Source organism: Crocuta crocuta, unplaced genomic scaffold (genome assembly GCF_008692635.1).
Source record: "Crocuta crocuta isolate KB4526 unplaced genomic scaffold, BGI_CrCroc_1.0 scaffold342, whole genome shotgun sequence".
In the NCBI taxonomy this organism is placed as follows: domain Eukaryota; kingdom Metazoa; phylum Chordata; class Mammalia; order Carnivora; family Hyaenidae; genus Crocuta; species Crocuta crocuta.
The window spans coordinates 408,428-427,580 of record NW_027532158.1 but is presented as its reverse complement, the minus strand read 5'-3'; the positions used below and the strand labels follow the sequence as shown (position 1 = coordinate 427,580).

Sequence of the window (19,153 nt, the reverse complement as noted above, 5' to 3'; positions counted from 1 at the left end):
AGAGGGGAGAGTGAGGAGTTGGGGGGGGAGGGGGGGATGGGCATGGAGGAGGACACTTGTGGGGATGAGCACTGAGTGTTATGTGGAAACTAATTTGACAATAAACTATTTGTAAAAAAAAATAAAAATAAAAAAAATAAAATGATCTTCACAATGATACCACAAAAAAATAAAATAAAATAAAATAACTGTTATATTCAATATAACCTATAATTAGAAACTGGGGTTAGAAATATATATATAATCATAAAAATGTATATCAAAAATAAAACTTCTCTTCAAAATAAAAAAACAAAACAAAACAAAAAAACATCAGCTAAAGTACTCAGTTATTTCAAATTTCTATGATAACACATTTGTGTAACTTACATAGCCCAAATAAACATTCTATCTTAGGAGCCAAGGACAGGTAGTGCAAAATGTACCACTTTGGCCATACTGATTATTTTGAACTAAAAGTTACTTAAGTGTAAGAACACTCTGACTCCATTTTGTCTCTGGAAACCAGGAAATAAATCTCCCTTGCTCCCTATACCAGGAGGTAAAAGGACATAGATAGGAAATTCAGAGCATAGAATGCTATATAAACAAAGCTTATATTTTAACTAATTTACTATTCCAGCCCAGCCCAGCCCAAATTCTGTTTAGAATTCTTAACTAATTGAAACTGCACCCCCACCTCATGACATGAAGTTTCCCTGTCCCACCAACTTCACACAGATTTACTGTCTTTTTTTTTTGTCTCAAAAGTACAAAAACTGCCTGCCTTGGTCATTTCTTTGGGTCTCAATTTCATTTTTGGGACTCCATGCACACTCATTAAACTTTTTCTCCTGTTGATTTGTCTCATGTCAAATTAATTCTTAGATCAGCTCGATGAATCTTGAAGGCTAACGTAAAATTTTTCCACCCCAACACTATACAACTATTGACATTTCTTCTCAGTGTCTCCATTCTTTATTTATCTATTTGAAATTTTTATTTGACCCTATAAATGAAGTAAAAAAATCAAGAAAACTAATTCAGTTTGAATACTGAGATTAGAAATTGTTGCTTATTGTAATCTGTAGACTTACTAAGCATTTAAAATGGTGATTTGCAGAGTGCAGAATATTTTTTAAGTTTTTATGAAAAGAAGTTTTATGGAATATCAATCCTCTAACATAGTTCATGGATGGCTGAATTTATGAAATATTTACTTAAAGACTGTTTAACATACTGTCTCAAATATTAGATAGTTAAAATGATACTACTCATTTCCTGATGAATTCCCTGGACTTTAAAATACAACCCATCTTCACATTTTCTTTTTAAAAATTAAGTATTTTTGTTCATCATATAAAATATATATTTTTTACTCTTTAAATATTTTTGTTGCTGTAATTTAGGTGTTTGTTTTTCTTTAAATTCATGTTTTATTCTTTAATCTATAATGAGTGACCTGTTATTTAGAGATGTCTCTCTCAGTAGCTGGTACATTAAATAGTTCAGAGTTGAAAGTACTCTTAAAACGAAATCACTATCGTGTCTCAAATTCTGAAGAATTAATACTGGATAATTTTATGTAGAGAGGCAGAAAGATTCTTTAAAGAGATGAAATAAACAGTTTTAAAATTACTTCTTATCTGACTGCTTTTTCAAAAAAGACCGTACAAGATAATTATTAAAATAACATTTTAAAATAACTTATGATATCATACTCATATCATGTTTAGTCCAAAGTCCAGAAGGATATACAGAACACATAGACAAAAGGAAATACCTGAGGAGATAAGGACTGATAATTTTCCAAAACTGATGAAAAACACAAGCCCACAGATAAGGTACACAAGAATAATGTGTGTAAATCAAATGCATAAGCATTCATTTTTAAAACTCCAAGAAAGGATTAAATTTAATACAGTTTGGTCAGGATCATCAACACATCATGACTATATTGGATTTATTTCAGGGATGCAAAGGTAGTTTTATATTAGAAATCCTCTATATAAACAAAATTAAAAGGCAACCTATCAAATGGAAGAAGATATTTGCAAATGACATATCTGATAAAGGGTTAGTATTCAAAGTATAGAAAGAACTGATGCAACTCAACATCCAAAAAAGAAATAATCCAATTAAAAAATGGGAAGAAGACCTGAGTAGACATTTCTCCAAAGAAGACATACAGATGGCCAAGAAACACATGAAAAGAAACAACATCACTCATCATCCGGGAAGTGAAAATCAAAACCACAATTCTCTTCTGGTGGTAAATTCTCTTAGTAATCTAGAAATATGAAGGTATGTTCTGAATTTAAAAAAGAGTATCTATGCAAAACTAATAGTAAAGTATATTCTTAATAATAAAACATTAAATGCATTTCTATTAATATCAGGAATCAGACAATAGCACTGGCTTATATTCAACTATTTGTAGAATATTTGATGACTTACACAGAAACCTCTAAAGAATCTATAGACAAATTATTCATAGTATTAAGAGAGTTTAGCAGTAGTTAAATATAAATGAAAAAAAATCAAACAATTACATAGCTACAATCAAACAGTTGAGGACTATAACTTTTGAAAATGTACATTTATGGGGTTCCTGAGTGGTCCAGTTGGTTGAATGTCCAGGCTCTTGGTTTTGCCTAAGGTCATGATCTCATTGATTTGTGGAATCAAGCCCCACCTTAGGCTCTGGGATGGACACAGGGTCTGCTTGGGATTCTCTCTCTCCCTCTCTCTCTGCTCTTCCCATGCTTGTGCACACACATACACACTCTTTCTCAAAATAAATAAATAACAAAACTTTCAAAAATAACCTTAAAAGAAGAAAATGTACATTTATAACTACAATAAAAAGATAAACTACTTAGAAATTAACTAAAATGTGTAAAATCTTTTTTGAAGAAAATTATAAAATTCACTGAAAGATATTAAAATGGACAAATAAATGGAGATATGTCATGCATAAGGAGAGTCAATATCAGAAAAATATAAATTCACCATAAATCAATGAAAATTAATTTACAGAATCAATGCATTTCTAACCAAATTCCAATGATATTTCCCTTTCAAGAAACTTGATAAACTAATTCTAAAATTTGTACACAGCTAAATGTCCAGATGTCTAAGTTGTAGAGACTTATTCTATCAGCTATTAAAAACTTATTATTTGTGCTAATTTAAGGCAGTGTGGCTTTGGTACCCAGATAATAAACTAACTGGTGAAGAAGGCAACCTATGAATATATGGAAATCATATTTAGTTAAGAAGATGCACCCATTCAGGGGGAAAGGAAGGACTGCTTTATAAATGTTGCTTGGAAAACTATTTGTTCAGAAAAAAAATAATATGTAGAATGTAAAATAATTAAGCCCAAATGGAAATATACCTGACTATAAATAATGAAATCTTAAAACTTTTAGAAAAAAATATCTGTTTGACTTTGGGGAGGCAAGTTGTTCTTCTTCCCCAAGACACACTGTAGAGAGACACAGAGTAAGAGTCCATGAGGAGTGACAAAGAGAGAAAGAATCTTAAGAAGGCTCCACATTCAGCACAGAGCCCAATCCCATCAACCTAGGATCATGATCTGAGTCAAACCAAAAGACTCAGACACTCAACTGACTGAGCCATCTAGGTGCCCCAGGGAAAGCAAAGACTCCTTAAGCAAGACACAAAATATGCTAGGCATAAAAAAGTATGCATTTTTTTTTACATTACAATTAAGAACTTCTGGCCCTCAAAAGACACCAAGAAAGAAAAAAGAAAACTGCAGAGATTGGGAGAAGATATCTGTGCTACATATAACCAACAAAAGATTAGTATCTAGAATGTGTAAAAGTTCCCTGTAAGTCTACAAGAAAAAGATGTCCAATAGAAATATGGGAAAAAAACACATGAACAGGCATCTCACAGAAGAGGAAACACTAACAGCCACCAACATATGGAAAAAAACACTAATCTCATGAAAGATCAGGGATATTCAGATTCAGATCATAATGATTATAATGATAGTATCATAGACACTGTCAGCCATTATACAGGGAAAAAAAGTCTGACAATATCAAGTGTAGGTGAAGATGTGGAACATGGGGAATCTTATGCAGTGCTGGTAAATTAGTACAACTATTTTGAAAGAAAAAAAACAAAGAGCATTGTTTTTCAAGTTGAATATGGGCACAATTAACGACTAGGAAATTCTTTTTCTAAACATATGCCTTAGAAAAATTCTTGCACATGTGCACTTAAAGGAATATTCATGTTAGCAATGTAATTTAGAAAAACTGGACAAAAATGACTATGAAGAAATAGGTAAATAAGTTGTAATATAGTCATATTTTTAGAAAGTCTGAGAACAAGCAAAGTGAAAAAATATAATGTTTAGACATATATAAAAATGTAGGGAATGTTAAAAATTCAGGATTGTAGTTATCTCTGGGAATGAGGCAGAATTAGGTTAGAGAAAATAGGTGGCAATACAGGACTGGTGATATTCTATTTCATAAGAATATGGTGGTGGGTGCACAGGGATGCATTTTATGATGCTTTGTAACTTAAACATATATTACACATACTATTTTATATGCATAAAATTTTATATTATATAATTTCAAGCCTCTCTGACTTTATTATTTTCTCATAAGTTTGAATTTCAATTTACTATTTATATTTTGGCTATTAATTGACAGCCTTCCTAATTTAGTTGCAGAGAAAACTTCTATCGCATAATGTCTGCAAAGAATTTATTTATTTGAATTTGATAATTATGCAATATAAAATAGAATACACACTGTAATTCCAATTTGGTAAACAGAAATATCTCTATAAAAACACACATAACCAGTATGTATTATTAATGTCACAGTTATGGTGAAATCTCACTTCTCTGACCTCCCTCCACTTAACGAGCAAATGATCAAGAAATCAGGCCTTTTGTGGGATCCTCCTCCCTGGTTACTGCTTGTAGGAGTCCTTTTGTGTCAGGAAGGGGAGTGGAGAATAGGGAACCTCCCACATAACAGGAGATGCTCTTCCAATGACCTCTGTAATCCCTGCTTTCTTTTCCTGCTACCCCTGTCACTCACTGTCTTCAGCAGGTTGTTGCCCATGCCATGGTTCATCTCCGTTATGTTGCTGTACTCTGAACCATGCATAGACCACTTTGCAGTCTGCTCTTTGCCTCCTCTGGGCTCAGCTCTTTTCTCTCTCTGGTTTGCAAAGAAGCTTTCTTATTTTGTTTCTTAGAGCTGACTCTTGATGAAATTCCCTTGGGAGAGTTGTTGGGAGCTCTTATTACAAGGGCCCTCCTTGAATGCAAGGAGGGGGAAGGGCAGGGAGTGAAAGACTGGGAGCTAGAAGCTGGGGCTATATTAGGAGGACCGTCAGCCATAGCCTCATCCTGTTTCTGGATCCACAGATTCCATTTTCCTCCAGGCTCTGCTGCTCAATCTGCTTCCTTTTCTAGTATTCTTCTCACTCATGGTGATTTGATTTTGGGGGGCTCTGTTATTTCCACTACTAGTTCAGGATGAACAGGACTCTTAGTTCATCAGATAGATCTATATATACCTGAAATATGGCTTCTGGGTCCCATGGCAATCCTGAATCTGTTTTAGTGTCCCTGACTATTCTATGGCTATGGGAAGTTTCTGATTGTTCTGTGACAGTTAGAAGGCTGTTCTACCCATTGTATATAGAAGAGCTTTATGAATTAATGTTATCTAACACATCAACCTAATAGTGTCCCATCTCTGACCTGGCACAAAAAATACTCATCTGACCTCATTAAATAGAAAATGATGGTAGTCGGGGGGAGAATATACCAAAACCACTAAAAATGGGTTTATAAGGGGATGAGATCATGGATGACTTTTACTATCATTCTTAGAATCCTTTTAACTTTTTAAATTTAAAAAAATGGAGAGGCGCCTGGGTGGCTCAGTCAGTTAAGTGTCTGACTCTTGATTTCAGTTCAGGTCGTCATCTCATGGTTAATGGGATGGAGTCCCAAGTTGGGCTCTGTGCTGACAGAGCCAAGCCTGTTTGGGATTCTCTCTCCCCTCTCTCTCTCTGTCCCTCCCCCTGCGTGCGTTCTCTCAAAATAAATAAATATTTAAAGAACTAATGGGAATGTATTAATTTTATATTGACAAAAATAAGCCACGAAAGAAACAACAACAGCAACAAAACTTTTGAGAATCTATTATGTTCCCAGAACTTTGCCCAGTATTTTCTGGTGGTTACTGCTGTTAGAAACATAAAATAATTACTTCTGTTTAGGATTTTTCATTATTATAAAGGCACCCTTAAGTAGATATTTCTACTTCAAACCTCATTAGGATATTTATATTGAGTCTCAATCTAACTTCTGTTCTCTTCATTAGACTTTCACATTGCAAGGTTTTTTTTTACTTATCATCTTCACTCCATATCTGTCTGTTTACCACGTCACACAAAATGAATTTTCTAACAGTAATCTCCTAGGTGACAATGTCTAGCTACAGAATGGAATTTATCCACTTTATTGCACATGATAAGTACCTAGAGGCCTCTTATCGAAGCGAATTCTCTTATTTGCTCATTAAAAGTTGTTACATTCAGAGAAATAACAGCTAGTCCCACACATATGACTAATAAAAGTCAGACATTTGATTAAAAGTTAATAACATTAGAAATGTGAAGTTCCATAATTATATTCCTATCTCTTCCTCCCTCTGCCAAGTAACTGAGTATTATCAATAAAAAAGGGGTCTTAGAACAAATGCAAAAAATTTCTTTTAGAGAGATTTCTTTTGTAACTAACACAGAATATTGGGAGTTCAAAATAAAAAAAAATGTTTCTGCTCAAGTGATGATTTCTTAGATACAGCCACTGAGATCCGAGTGGTAGCAATGCAAACAGGGGAAAATGGCCAGTGCTCGAAGGGAGTATTGCTTGACCCCAGAAAATTGACTATGGCTTCAGAACTCCAGCTTTACACAAGGGGCAGGGGCAGTTGGAGACATCAGCCCAGAGGCCAGCATGTCTGCCAGGACACTTCTGAAAACCAGCCTGAGACCAGAGAGTCCCTTTCCCTCAGGTCAGAAAGACATGTAGCCTTCGTACATACCCAAGTTCCATGTTATGAAGAGAAGCTGAGGAAGGTGAGAGGACACATGACAGAAAGGATTTTTATTTGAGGAAGATGAACACAGCCCAAAGGAATCTTGTAACTTCTTAAATCAGATGAAACTTTTAATTGCAGAAGAATAAAAATCAGCTTTTACACTCAGGGAACAACTGACAGAGGCTGGGATAATGGCCAGATTAGTTATGGTCAAAGGCAAACAAGCTAATTTCTTTGTATATCCAAGATGCAGTGCAAATCACATCCTATCTACCGGCATTTACTGAGAATCCCTTTTTTCCACGCATTATCTCATTTAATTCTCACACAAGCCCTGCAAGGGAGGAGCCATTATATAGCAAATGAAAAAAGAGGCTTAGAGAGGTGAAGTGATTTGCACAAGGTCACATTGTTAGCAGCACAACTGGAGAGAATAGTTGATTACTTAATTACATGTTTTAATTTAAAAATAGTTAAACTACATTTCAGATGAATTGAGATGTTCAAGTGGAGACTTCTGAATTAAAAAGAGTCTGCTTATAAAGGAGTATTTGCTTTCTAATTTGCATTTGAGATTCTAGTCTTTAGGCAAATTTTAAAGAAAACTTAAGCCCTGAAAGGAGAAGTCAGAATTTCTTTCAGTTTTGGTGGCAGTGAGATTGTAATATGTATTCACTGGAAAGACACTCTCAGTACAATTAGAAATAGAAGGATTTTAACCACTCCTCTTCACTAAGCATCCTTAAAGGTAGAAGTCTTCAAGGTATAAGCTTTGAGTTAATCAAGTCTTGGGTTAAGTTGGTAACCACTTTGAGCACATTTCCATAAAGTTAACATGGCAACATATCAAATAAGGGTTAAGTGAGATAACATAAGTGACACACTGAACTTGGTGCCTGCTCCATAAATGGTGCTCAAAATTGTCAATTTGCATCTGCTTACCTCTTCCTTTCTCTATTAGTGCATCTAATACTATCCAGTTCTATGCAGTTTACTATATAGTCAAACAACCACTTTATTTCCCGGATTCCATTTTGTGTTTATATTTAGCAAATGTAAATATGCACTTGGATAATTTTATACCTGCAGTTTCAGAGACAGAGCAAAACAAATAATTTCCTGGGGTGTATTTATCAAGTTTAGAAAATACATTCACTTACCAGCTCACTGAATTCATTATTGCCTAGGTCAAGTCTTTCCAACTGGGCCAGTTTGTGCATTGACCTGTAACAGATGGAGAAAAATACTATTGTGAGACAATCCATGACACATTGTTCCAAAAGACATTCCACTCACCCCTTGTCAGATTTACCCGATTTTATAGTGCAGAGAAATGGGGGTATTTTATAGAGAGAAGCAAACTGTAAATATAAAACAATGTCTGCAAACTGCCACCTGCTTACTATGTTTCCAAATGCCAATTATTGGTGGGAATACAGAGCTGGCTGTTTAATACAAATCCAGGAAGCTTGTTAAATATCCATACCAGCACGAGGGTCCACAACAAATATATTTTTAAGAATCACCACAGGCTTGGGAACCAATGAATGAACACAATTCTGAGCAAAGCATTCTAAAGCCTCACAATATGGCCACAACTTCTCATCAGTCTTGCCATTTTCTACTTCCCTAAATGAATTTCTGTTATAGACAGACTATTGTATTCACTGTCTCCCAAAAATATTGGCTGAGATGCTGGCACCGTTAAAGGAAATGGCAATGGCAAAACCTTGGGCAAGATTTGGTGCCAAAGGTTAGAAGTATCCTAGTCCAAGCCACGTGCAATCAGCATTTCTTAAGCCATTTTCAAGTACGGTATACATTGTAAGAAAAGATCGTGTTTTTCGGAGTTCCAAGTTTTTATCCTACTAACCAAAATGCAATCCTTAAATCCTGACTATACAGAAATTCTAGAGGCTTCATTGACTCAAATCTCAGAAATTTTAGGTCCTTTATCTTTAAAGTGGCTATAGTAATTATCTAGGGGGATTTACATAGGGAGACTGCATTTTTTTTTTTTACATAAGGAGATCCAGGTAAGTTCTTACCAAGAAAATGAAATTTGAGTCAAAGCTTAAAGTAAATGAAAGAGCATGCTAGTGCATGGACTCTAAAGCAGGGACATGTTGCTTGCTTGAAGACATCCTAAGAGACCTTGTGTCTGAAGCAGAGTGAGAGAAAGGGTATCAAGAGATGATAATGAGAAGTTAGATAATCTGAGGGTTTATAGTCCCATGTTAAGATGTAGGCTGATTCTGTGTAAGATGGAGAGTCAGTAAAAGGTTTGGATCAAGAGTGTGACTGAGGTGAATTATTTTAAAAGGCTCTCTGTGATTGCAGACTTGTAAACAGACCGAGAAAGGCAAAAGTAGAAGCTAGGAGATCAAGTAGGAGGCTAAGGAAGAAGCCAAATGAGAGGAAATGGTAGTTTTGGACCAGGGTGCTGGTAGTGAAGGTGGTGAGAAGTGGTTGGCTGAACATATTTAAAATTGGAGTCAGGTGTTTTGTTGCTGAAATATCTGTGGGGAGTAAGAGAAAGTAGAATCGAATGTAACTACCAGTGTGTTTCAGTCTGAGCAACTACAAGGGTGAAGTTATAATAGACAGATAAGGAAGATGGGGTAGAAAAGGGATTTAGGTAGATCAGAGATCTGGCTTTAAATATTCTCAACCCCACCCACCTACCTACCCACCTCCACAAAAAAGGTAAGTATTCGATGTGACTGATGTATTAATTAACCGTATGGGAGGACTCCCTTCACAATGTACATTAAATAATTCCCATATATACTTCGCATACCTTACATTTAATTTCTCTATTATACCACAATAAAGTAGAAGGAAAAAAAAGATGTCAAATTTGAAATTTCTATTTCTAAAGCCAATGAGAGATGTCAAGCAGGCAGTTACATCCACAAGCCTAGAGTTTAGAGAAGTCCAGGCAAGAGAATTTGAGCATGGTCAGCAAAGAGACAGCATCAGGTCTTGAAAACATGAGATCATTAAGGGACAGAGCGCAGATGAGAAGAGAGTAAGTCTAAGATGACATGAGGATGAGACATCAAAAAAAGTCTGAGAAGTGACAAGGGACAAGGAAAATAAACCAGAAGCATATAGACTTGCAAGTCAAGTAAAGAAAGTGTTTCAAGGTGATGGAAATGACAGATCGGGACAAAAACTGCTAATAGGTCTGAGAACTGATCACTTGATTTAACAACATGGAGATTAGTGGTCACTCTGGGAAGATCAGTTTTATGTTTTAAGCCTTTGCTAATGCTTTTCTTGCCCATACATTCACACATTTCAAAATGTCTTTACCCGTACATCCCTAAGTATTATTTATTCAATAACATAAATATATTGATTTCCTATTAACTTTCAACTGTTAGGGTTATCAATATGAAAGGTATTGTTCACATTGCCAAGTAGCTCATAATATTGAGATATATAGCTAAGACAATGGACAATTTTTACCCAGTGAAGTAAATGTCATAGAAGATATATGTGTAGGTTTTTAAAGAGCACAGGGAGAGGTACTTTCTCAGTGCTGGGAGTAAACGACCCTACTGACATTTCATTTCATTCTGGAACATTGATCAGACTATAGAATCAGAGGACATGGTCTTTTTTGGAAGAAATGTCAAAGAGGTGGATTGAATGAGATCATGGCCCATTTAAAGGAATGGCAGGTTAGTAAAGATAATAAGAAGAAGAAATGAGAAAATTGGTAAAAAATAGGAAATAATATGTAAGCAAGGGCTATATTATAAGGTCAACCATATGAAACCAGGGAATCTGAGTTTTAGCCTGAAGGCAATGGAAGCCTATAAGATTTAGATCAGATTTGTATTTTAGAAAGCTCACTCTGGCAGCTTGGAACAGTATGAGAAATGGGGAGAGGATATATTAGTAAAGAGGCCAAATAAGACTGTTCAGAAATGCATGTAGGATGTAACAAGAGGGGGCAGGGGGGTGGTCAGAAATAAGACAAAGACAGTATGGATGACATAGTGAGCAATGAAAGATGCTCTGGTGAAAAAATGACTTGGTAATGATGATGACTGATTGGGTGTGGGAGGTAAAAGAAAGGAAGGAATTTAAAATAGTTTCTGGATTGAGCACCAGTGTGGGAATATTGGAATGGAATTAGAGAAAAGTATTGCATGTGTGTGTGTGTGTGTGTGTGTGTGTGTGTGTGTTTGTGTGTGTGAGACAGAGAGAGAGAGAGAGAAAGAGAGAGAGACAGAGACAGAGAGACAGAGACAGAGAGAGACAGACAGACAGAGAGGAAGGAGGGGGGAGAGAGAGAGACTGTAGCTCAGGTAAAAGCTCTTGAAGGAAATAAAAATTTGAAAAAGAAAAATGATGTTTTTTGTCTATTCCACCTGAAAATTATCCCTCTTTTTTAGCTCACATACCATTTGCTTTCTTTTTCATGGTTTACTTGATAGTTACCACTTGCTTTCTTGAATTGTCTGTTTTTTCACATGTATATGTCTCCTTTCTCCAGTCAGATTAAAATATATTTCAAGATGTCCAGAAGGGCCGTGTGGGACCACCACCAGCCCAATGATGGCTGTGAAACTGTGGCCAGCACTGTAAGAAGAACATCTGCCTTCCCTCTTGCCAAGTCTATACCACTGAATAGGTGCTTCTAGGAAAGGGGATAGTAGTGGCTGGACCTCACAAAAAAAGAGCCTGGGAATATTAAGGAATGGTGAATTCTTGCAAATCTTGCTGCTCCACCACAAGCCCAATAAGTAAATGATGAGCACCAAACCCTTGAGAGCCAGGGTGAAGGACCAAGTGGCCAGATGTGGCAAATGAATGAAAAATAATCATATGATTTGCAGGGCCACATTTATCTGACTTAACCATGTAGCCTTAGGCAACAAATATTCTAGAAAGAACCACCATGAGCCTAAGACCAAAGGCCCTTGCACAATTTTCTGGATTCTGTAAACTCTAGTTCTCACTGATCCCTAAGGACAGTATCACATAAATTTGATAATAAATATTTTTCCCAGCCTTAGTGGTGGAGAACCAAGAAAAATTTATTTTATTATTGAAAAAATGGGGAGGTCTTTATACCTGAGTGTCCTAAAGCAAATTTTATTAATTCTATGATGTATCTTTTCCTAGGCTAAATATTACTGACTTCTTTTTTTTTGTTTTAAAAATTACTTTATTTATTTTTAGAGAGAGAAAGAGAACACATGCTTGGAAGGGCAGAAAGTGAGGGAGAGAGAGAATCCCAAGCAGGTTCTGTACTGTTACCACAAAGCCCAATGCAGGGCTCTAACTCAAGAACCATGAGATCATGACCTGAGTCAAAATCAAGAGTCAAACGCTGAACTGACTGAGCCACCCAGGTGCCCCTGAATATGAGTGACTTCTTAAATCAATCCTGTATGTTACGATTTCCAGGCCCCTAAACACTCTGATTATCTTTATCAATGTTTCTCTTCCAAAGCAGGTCAGGTCCAAATCTGGCACCTCTGCTTTTGTAAGTAAAGCTTTATTGGAACACAGCCACGCTCATTTGTTAACTTATTATCTATGGCTATTTTTCACCCCAATAGTGGAATTGAGTAGGTGAGACAGAGATCATATGGACCACAGAACCCAAATCATCTCCTATCTTTGAGGGCCAGGTGACACTCAGAATTGAGTACTGTTCTCTAGATGTGGGCTGATCAAGAAAATAATTAAGAAACTATTATTTCTTATGTGTATCAGTGTAGTTTACGTTAGATTGCTTTTGTGAGGGGATAGCTAGCCTCTATGTCATCTCTAAGCATTTTCTCTTCCCCTTCTAGTCTTCAGTTACTGCTTCTGAAACCCCTGGTTCATAAATTCATATCTAGAAACCATATTTTAAATATATAACCTAGCTTCCCACCTTTCCTTTGCCATTCTTCTGACAACATTTTTCCTTTTGCTTGTTCTGGAACAATAAAAAAGTTTTTCCCCTGAGGTTTTCTGAATGTTTCCTGAAGCTTATTTAAGTTCTCTTACTTTAAAAACAGCATTTCTTTTGTCTTAATTTTATCCATCTTATTATCTTCCTTTCCATGAAAGCTTAATTACTGTCACCAAAGTTTCCTTCCATTATTATGTTCTTTTGTTTCAAGTTGTCTAATATGATTTCTTACATTTGATATCTTTAAAATTATTACATTCTTATTTCTATTTTTTGATGTCATTTAATATTATTTCTTACATTTTTACACCTTTAAAATAAACTGCTTTTAGACACAAGATTTTAAGACAGTTCATAACACACCCCACTGCTTTTCTTGTTCATGTGCTAGTTGCTAAACTATAATCATTCTGTTAATTGTCCAAAAAACGTTCCTTTTAGCTGAATGTACGTAAGACATTTTAAATTTCATCAGGATTGAAACAAGTAAGACTTTATGAGAAAAATAAAATAGAAACCATGGTATTTTGTGTTAGTAGTGTTCTTTGTAAGTATATATTCATTCACTTAATTTGCACTTCTTCTGGTGGGCACCATGTGGGCATCATAGCTACCAAGAATCCTGTGGAGTTTCAAAGACTTCAGGGATTCAGGGGTTCTCAACTTGGCACTACTGACTTTTGGACAAATAAATTCTTTGATATAGGAGCCTACTGGGATATTGTAGAATATTTAGCATATCTTACACAGTTTGTACTCGAAAAGACTTATTTACTAAATGGGAATGACCTTTATTTGAATAATTATTTCACAGGGTGATAAGTGCTAAGGTAAATGTATGTATACATTGCCATTGGAGCTCAGAAGAAGGAATATCTAATACCTTAGTAATTAGGGAGAACTTTAAGAAGAGGTGACATTTCAGCTGGGTTTTAGAGAATCTTGCAATATTTACATATGTGAAAAGCAGCAATGAAAATACAGAAAGAGTGCAACTAAAGCTGAGGTTCTTCTGAGATTGTAGCTTTAATCCATAATATTAACATGTGTCTGTGAAGGATGTGAAAGATTTTGGTCCAAAGTGAAGAAACTAAAAATTCCCATTGTAGTTTGTTGCAGAAAACCCTACTGTCCTACAATATAGCTAGAATACAGTTATCTTGTACACTGTGGGATAGTTAGCAGCATATCAGAAGCACTCTCTGTTGTTTCCATGACCAAAATATCTGCACACATAGTCAATTGTCCCCTGGTTGGCCATGCAAAGTGGGGGTGGGGAGTGGAAATCAGCTCTAGGTGAGATATACCTTGCTAGAGGAAGACTTCAGGCCTTTATCTCCTCTCTTTACTGACTAGAAGGAGGGTGAGCATCTTATCTCCATTCTTTTAGCTCCCTACTCCAACAGTGGATTCCCATGTGGGCTGTCCTTATGCAGTTCATGCCATCCTGCCTGAGGGATGCACTCAGTTGACTATGCTCCTTTCATATGGTAAGCACCTTTGAGTCTGTGGCCTATCTCTCCATCCCCACAGAGAAATCCAACTGGTGTGATTTCCCCTTACAAATGCTTGGCCTTGAAGGCATGATCACCACCATAGGTCAGGGAGCAAATATTAGGACCTGGTCACAAGTTTGGGCCACATTCTCTACCAGTAATGCTGACAATTTGATCTTCATCTGCCTGAACCAAGGATCTTGCTGATTATTGAGATTCATTTGTAAGTTTGTCTAGTAATTTGAAGGTGCAAGTTCCATAGTAATTTGTGTATTATTTACCAACCTATGGTCATATTATATATGTAAAACTTGTATGAGTGCATATAATTTCTATGATTGTTATTTTTATCATTGCTGTTTCTCATGACTATAATATTCTTCCCTTAAATCTTCCAATAAGCTGGATGCTTTTCCTCAACTCTGATACATTTTCTCCTTATATAGTCCATCCCCATTACCCAAACTAAAGTCTCCTTTGCACCTTCACCTTATATGTATTATTCTGTTTCATTTTATTCTTAACACTTATCACTGAAAATATTTATTATGTAATTAAATATTTTATTTAATTAAATGTCTAATTCTGAAAATCAAAATCTTTTTCCTTTGCCTACTAATTATTTTTCCCCTGCTAGACTAACACTTCATGAGAGCAAGTAACTTGTTAGTCTTATTCCAGCATAAATAGCTTTTCAGTCAGTATTGTATAATGAAGACATTCATCCATGCATGAATGAATGATTCTTTATCAGAGAGAAGTTTGCATCTAGAATATTTACAAAGACAAACCACTCAATTTTTATCAGGTATCTACAATTAATTAACAGTTGCCAAGGAAGCAGCTACAATTAATTAACAGTTGCCAAGGAAGCAGCTACAATTAATTAACAGTTGCCAAGGAGATATCCTGATAGGGCTATTTTAATGAATGCTGTAATGAACATCCATTAGATCATTTATTATGAACTATGCATGATGATAAAAGCAGATAGGTATGAGGTTCACTAGTCTCTGGATATCTAAATCTTGTGTTAAGTTGACTTAATGACATTTAAGCTTTTTAAAATAATAATAAGCTTTTTAAAAATTCAAATATTAAAAGAAATATTCTGTGACATGTTTAAGTTTCTGACTCTTTTGAATATCTGACAGATAACAAGAAAATTTTGAATGTGGAACAGTTGAGGGCATGGACCTGGAATCTCCCCTCTAGAGCCTTATTCCTCTTACATGTTATCTCTACTTTTTGTTCCCAGTGAGATTGAAGTCCTTTTTTTCCCCCTATTAATTGACTGTATCTTACCTTTTCCTGTGATTTGTGCTTTGGCCACAACATTCAGACTACCTGAGTCTGAATCCCTATTCTACCACTCACTAGCTGTTTGATTTTCTGTTTTTTTAAAAAGCTTTATTTATTTATTGAGAGAGAGAGAGAGAGAGAGAGAGACAGAGAAAGAGAGAAACAGAGAGATACATAGTAAATGCTCTGTAAGAGTTAGCTAATAAAATAGTTAGGAAAGGCTTTCAGAGTTGGAAATAACTTAAGAGATTTTCTAGGTCAGAATTTCCTAAAGTATTCTTACGGATTTAAGGATTTATAGGTGTGGCATAATTTAAAAAAGATTTCAGATGGCCAGTGCATCTTGGCAAAGCTTGCTAAAAATGTTAAATGCAGTATATCTTGAAATCTGGGACTATAATACCTCTAAGTTTTTAAAAAATAATTCCAGTACAATTAATGTACAGTTTTATATTAGTTTCAAGTGTACAATATAGTGATTCAACAATTCTATACATTACTCAGTGCTCAACAGCATAAGTGTACTTTTTTTAAAAAGTTTTTTTGTTTGTTTATAGAACCAGTGGGGGAGGGGCAGAGAGAGAATGGGACCAAGGATCTGCAGCAGGCTCTTTGGTAACAGCAGAGGGCCCAGTGCAGGGCTTGAAATCACCAACCTTGAGATCATGACCTAGGCCAAAGTCAGATGCTTAACTGACTGAGCCACCCAGGCACCCCAGGATAAGTATACTCTTTTTTTTTTTTTAACTTTTTAATGTTTATTTATCCTTGAGAGAGTGAGAGAGACAGAGAATGAGCAGGGAAGGAGCAGAGCGAGAGAGGGACACAGAATGTGAAAAAGGCTCCAGGCTCTAAGCTGTCAGCACAGAGCCTGACACGGGGCTCGAACCCAGGAACCATGAGATCATGACCCAAGCCGAAGTCAGACGCTCAACCGATTGAGCCACCCAGGTGCCCCAGGATAAGTATACTCTTAATCTCCTTCACCTATTTCAACCATCCCCCTGCCCCCCACCCCCATCTTTCCTCTGGTAATAATCAGTTTGTTTTCTATATTAAAAGTTTTATTTTTTTATTTGCCTCTTTTTTTCTTTGTTTTGCTTCTGGAATTCCACATATGAGTGAAATCATATGGTATTTGTCTATCTCTGACTGATTTATTTCACTGGTATCTCCAGTTTTGTCCTTCTCTTTAAAGATTGCTCTGGCTATTCAAGATCTTTTGTGGTTCCTTACAAATTTTAAGATCATTTGATCTAGTACTATGAAAACTGCTATTGGTATTTTGTTAGGGATTGTTTTAAATCTGTAAATTACTTTGGGAACCAGGGACATTTTAACAATATTGGTTCTTCCAATCCATGAGCATGGAATATCTTTGTTTGTGTCATCTTTAATTTTTTCATCAATATTTTACAGTTTTCACAGTACAGATCTTTCACCTTCCTGATTACATTTATTTCTGAGTATTTTATTATTTTGGAGCAATGGGATTGGTAATGGTATTGTTTTCTTAATTTCTCTTTCTTCTACTTCATTATTAGTATATAGAAATGCAACAGATTTCTGTATATTTTGTATCCTATGACCTTCTTTAAATCATTCATCAATTCTAGTAGTTTTTTGGAGTCTTTAGGGTTTTCTAAATATATGTCATCTGCAAATAGGGAAAGTTTTACTTCTTATTGGCAGTACTTCTAAGGTCAAATATACAAATGTTTGTTGTGATTTTCTAACAGATGAAACTAATTTAGACTTTTTCTTGTTTTTGTGACCAAGGGATACTTACAGTTTCTTTCCTACAGGATATTTCTTAGAATAGGGGCATACTTTGAAAAACTTATCTTTGCAGAAGATTAAACTGAGTTCTTGTCCATGAAAAAAATAGGCCTAGGCAAATTTAAACACCACATTTTAACATTTAAATTCGATAACATCATCCACATTTGTTTGAAATTCTGACCTTTTAGGGTCTGCATCTCAGCTCCCAGTACTGACTTTAGGTTCTCCTTGTGTTTACGACTGTTTTGAATATAGTTCTCTGGCCTTACTTTCACATTTTCCTTAAAGACCATGCTATTTTTTACCATTTGACCTTCTGTACCACAACCTCATTTCTTACTAGAGGAGAATTGGTGACTTGTTCAAGGTCACACAGGAAGTTAATAACAAGGCTGACTAAGAATGGTAGAGTCATTCTTTTTCCAGCACAGGCCAGCCATCTACAACCTGGCCTGAAATGTTTGGATTGATCATTGCTTAAATATGAATGTTTTTATGAAAAGCATATGCTCTACAGCTCACCATAGTCTATGGCAGGGGTCAGAACTTTATCTGCAAAGGGCCAGGTTGGAAGTATTTAACTCTGTGGTTCATATGATTTCTGTCTCAACTACTCAATTCTTCTACTGTAGTGCAAAAGTAGCCACAAATGATATCTTAATATATGGATATGGCTTTGTTTCAGTAAAGCTTTACTCACAAAAAAAAAACCAGAAAACAAAAACAAAAAACAAACCAAGGATGCCAGATTTGGATCATAAGCCATAGTTTCCCAATCCCTATATTAACATCACTTCTTAGAATCTCATATCTAGGTGGCTTTATGGGTTTATGATTTGAGACTGGCCCCTAAAAATATTTATGTTTTCAAATCCTTGACTATATATATGATAGATAAATTAGGAGGTGAGAATATTATTAGGGAATTTCCACTAGATACCTATTTATATTAAGTAGCTATTGAAATTCTCATTTTTAGGGTACAAGCTTTTGGAATCCAGGGACATTTGTTCTTAATACTGTTGTGTTTATGAAAATTAAGTCTTTACTAGCATGCTATTACTTTATAGAATTTTCAATTGAAAATCTGGAAAAAGATTCCAATTGGAACAATGATGGAAAATGATGCAAAATCTTGGTGCATCTGCATACAATGTATGGTTTTCTTTTTATCAGATGCAGAGTCTTGATTTAAATGTACAATTATCCCGGAAGCCACATAAAGTTGGCAGAATTCCTGTTTCCTCATAAATTCCCAGTGTAGGTAACGTAGGATTGCTGACTCTCTGCAAGATTCTGCCAATTTTTGGCCTTGGTTTATGCATTCCAGCTTTCAACTTGTCTTTCAGATGTGCTCAGATGCTCTCTAATTAGTGGCTATTCATGGTACAAGGATAGGAAAACTCTCAGTTGTTAATGTCCAATATTTCTCTCTTATTGAAACTTAGGGAAAGAAAATATTACCTTTCCACTTTGCTTAATTTTTGTCTTGTGTTTAATGAACATAAGTATTTTATAATGTGGACTGGCCAAGTTTGCCACATTATCATGTT

The 19,153-nt window shown here is 35.5% G+C and overlaps 1 protein-coding gene across 1 annotated transcript in view; it reads right to left on the bottom strand.

Moving 5' to 3' along the window:
* The window catches only part of LRRC7 (leucine rich repeat containing 7), a 561,823-nt gene that overhangs the window by 187,177 nt on the left and 355,493 nt on the right, over positions 1-19,153 (bottom strand). The window contains exon 11 of the mRNA XM_077776423.1: positions 8,258-8,321. Coding sequence (XP_077632549.1) covers positions 8,258-8,321 — 64 coding nt within the window. The remainder of the gene's footprint in view (positions 1-8,257; positions 8,322-19,153) is intronic.